Source organism: Babylonia areolata, chromosome 32, assembly GCF_041734735.1.
Source record: "Babylonia areolata isolate BAREFJ2019XMU chromosome 32, ASM4173473v1, whole genome shotgun sequence".
In the NCBI taxonomy this organism is placed as follows: Eukaryota; Metazoa; Mollusca; class Gastropoda; order Neogastropoda; family Buccinidae; genus Babylonia; species Babylonia areolata.
Window position 1 is genome coordinate 9,990,138 of NC_134907.1, and position 2,500 is coordinate 9,992,637.

Consider the following 2,500-nt stretch of genomic DNA (forward strand, 5'->3'; position numbering starts at 1 on the left):
ATGACCCAACCTTTAGCTTCCGTCGTCAGAATTGTGGTATTCTTTGTCAACATTCACCTCTGCAGTGTAAGAGCCTTCCGCTGGTAATATTTTGATGATGGTAATTGGGGTGAAACGCTGTTAACGTTGACGGGCGCAACAGCCGAGTGGTTAAAGCGTTGGACTGTCAATCTGAGTGTCCCGGGTTCGAATCACGGTGACGGCGCCTGGTGGGTAAAGGGTGGAGATTTTTTACGATCTCCCAGGTCAACATATGTGCAGACCTGCTTAGTGCCTGAACCCCCTTCGTGTGTATATGCAAGCAGAAGATCAAATACGCACGTTAAAGATCCTGTAATCCATGTCAGCGTTCGGTGGGTTATGGAAACAAGAACATACCCAGCATGCACACCCCCGAAAACGGAGTATGGCTGCCTACATGGCAGGGTAAAAACGGTCATACACGTAAAAGCCCACTCGTGTGCATACGAGTGAACGCAGAAGAAGAAGAAGAAGAAGCTGTTAACGTCCTCTCTTTCGCCGTTCGTATGGAGAGAGTTAAACCAAAGGGTGGAGCTGAAATAGACCATGCTGAATGCCCTCCCTCACCGTGCTGTTTGTGTCTGTGTGCTCATGCCACGTTGTACCTTTGAACAAAAACTGTTTGAAGGAAGTAAGGAAGGAAGGAAGCAAGGAAAGAAGAAAGAACGAAAGGAAGGAAGGAAGGATGGAAGGAAGGAAGGGAAAAAAAAAGAAAGGAAAATGAAGAAAGAAAAAAGGGAAGAAAGAAAGGAAGGAAGAAATGAAGAAAGAATGGAAGGAAGGAAGGAAGGAAGGAAGAAAGAAAGGAAGGAAAGAAAGGAAGGAAGGAAGGAAGGAAGGAGGAAGGGTGGAAGGAAGAATGAAAGGAAGAAAGATAGATAGATAGATAGACAGAAAGGAAGAAAGAAAGAAGGAAGAAATGAAGAAAGAAAGGAAGAAAGAAATGAAGAAAGAAAGGAAAAAAGAAAGGAAGAAAGAAAGAAAGAAGAAAAAAAGGAAGAAAGGAAGAACGAAAGGGAGAAAGAAAAAAAGAAAGAAAAGAATAAAGAAAGAAAGAAAAAAGAAAAGAAGAAAGAAAGAAAGGAAAAAAGACAGGAAGAAAGAAAGAAAGGAAGAAAGAAAGAAAAAAAGAACGGAAGAAATAAAGGATGAAAGAAAGGAAGAAAGAAAGAAAGAAAGAGAAAGAAAAGACGAAAGAAAGGAAGAAAGAAAGGAAGAAAGAAAGAAAGAAAGGAAGTAAGAAAGACACTGACCAATGAAGTAGAAGACGGTGGGCCAGCCCCCATCAAACCCATAGGCACACAGGAAGCCCCCCACAGGGAAGATCATGGCATTTCCAAACTGACCCCCTGTGTGAACAGAATAAATCAATTCAACTGGGGAAAGATCATGACATTTCCAAACTGACTCCCTGTGTGAACAGAATAAATCAGTTCAACTGGGGAAACATCATGGCATTTCCAAACTGACCCCCTGTGTGAACAGAGTAAATCAATTCAACTGGGTAAACATCATGACATTTCCAAACTGACCCCCTGTGTGAACAGAATAAATCAATTCAACTGGGTAAACACCATGGCATTTCCAAACTGACCCCCTGTGTGAACAGAATAAATCGATTCAACTGGGGAAACATCATGGCATTTCCAAACTGACCCCCTGTGTGAACAGAATAAATCAATTCAACTGGGGAAACATCATGGCATTTCCAAACTGACCCCCTGTGTGAACAGAATAAATCAGTTCAACTGGGGAAACATCATGGCATTTCCAAACTGACCCCCTGTGTGAACAGAATAAATCAGTTCAACTGGGGAAACAACATGGCATTTCCAAACTGACCCCTGTGTGAACAGAATAAATCAATTCAACTGGGTTATCACCATGGCATTTCCAAACTGACCCCCTGTGTGAACAGAATAAATCAATTCAACTGGGTTATCACCATGGCATTTCCAAACTGACCCCCTGTGTGAACAGAATAAATCAATTCAACTGGGGAAACAACATGGCATTTCCAAAACAAAAATGACCCCCTGCGTGAACAGAAACTCAATAAACAATTAAATCGATAGATAGATAGATAGATAGATAGATAGACAGACAGATAGATAGATAGATAGATAGATAGATAGATAGATATACCGCTAAGTAACGAACAAACAAACTAACCAACTAATTAATTGTAAATGGGGAAGATCATGGCATTTTCAAACTGACCAACTGTGTGAACAGAATTGATTAATTAACTGATTAGGGGAAGATCATGGCATTTTCAAACTGACACCCTGTGTGAACAGAACTGAACGATGAATTAAATGATTAGGGAAAGATCATGGCATTTATAAAATAACCCCCTGTGAAAACAGGATGAATAGACAGACAGACAGACAGACAGATAGATAGGTAGATAGATAGATGGACGGACGGACGGACGGATAGACAGACAGACAGACGGACGGACGGATAGATAGACAGA

General features: G+C 41.2%; 1 protein-coding gene across 1 annotated transcript in view; it reads right to left on the reverse strand.

Moving 5' to 3' along the window:
* The window catches only part of LOC143276643 (sialin-like), a 28,262-nt gene that overhangs the window by 13,368 nt on the left and 12,394 nt on the right, over nucleotides 1-2,500 (reverse strand). Inside the window, exon 6 of the mRNA XM_076581261.1 lies at nucleotides 1,275-1,370. Within this exon, the coding sequence (XP_076437376.1) occupies nucleotides 1,275-1,370 (96 nt within the window). The remainder of the gene's footprint in view (nucleotides 1-1,274; nucleotides 1,371-2,500) is intronic.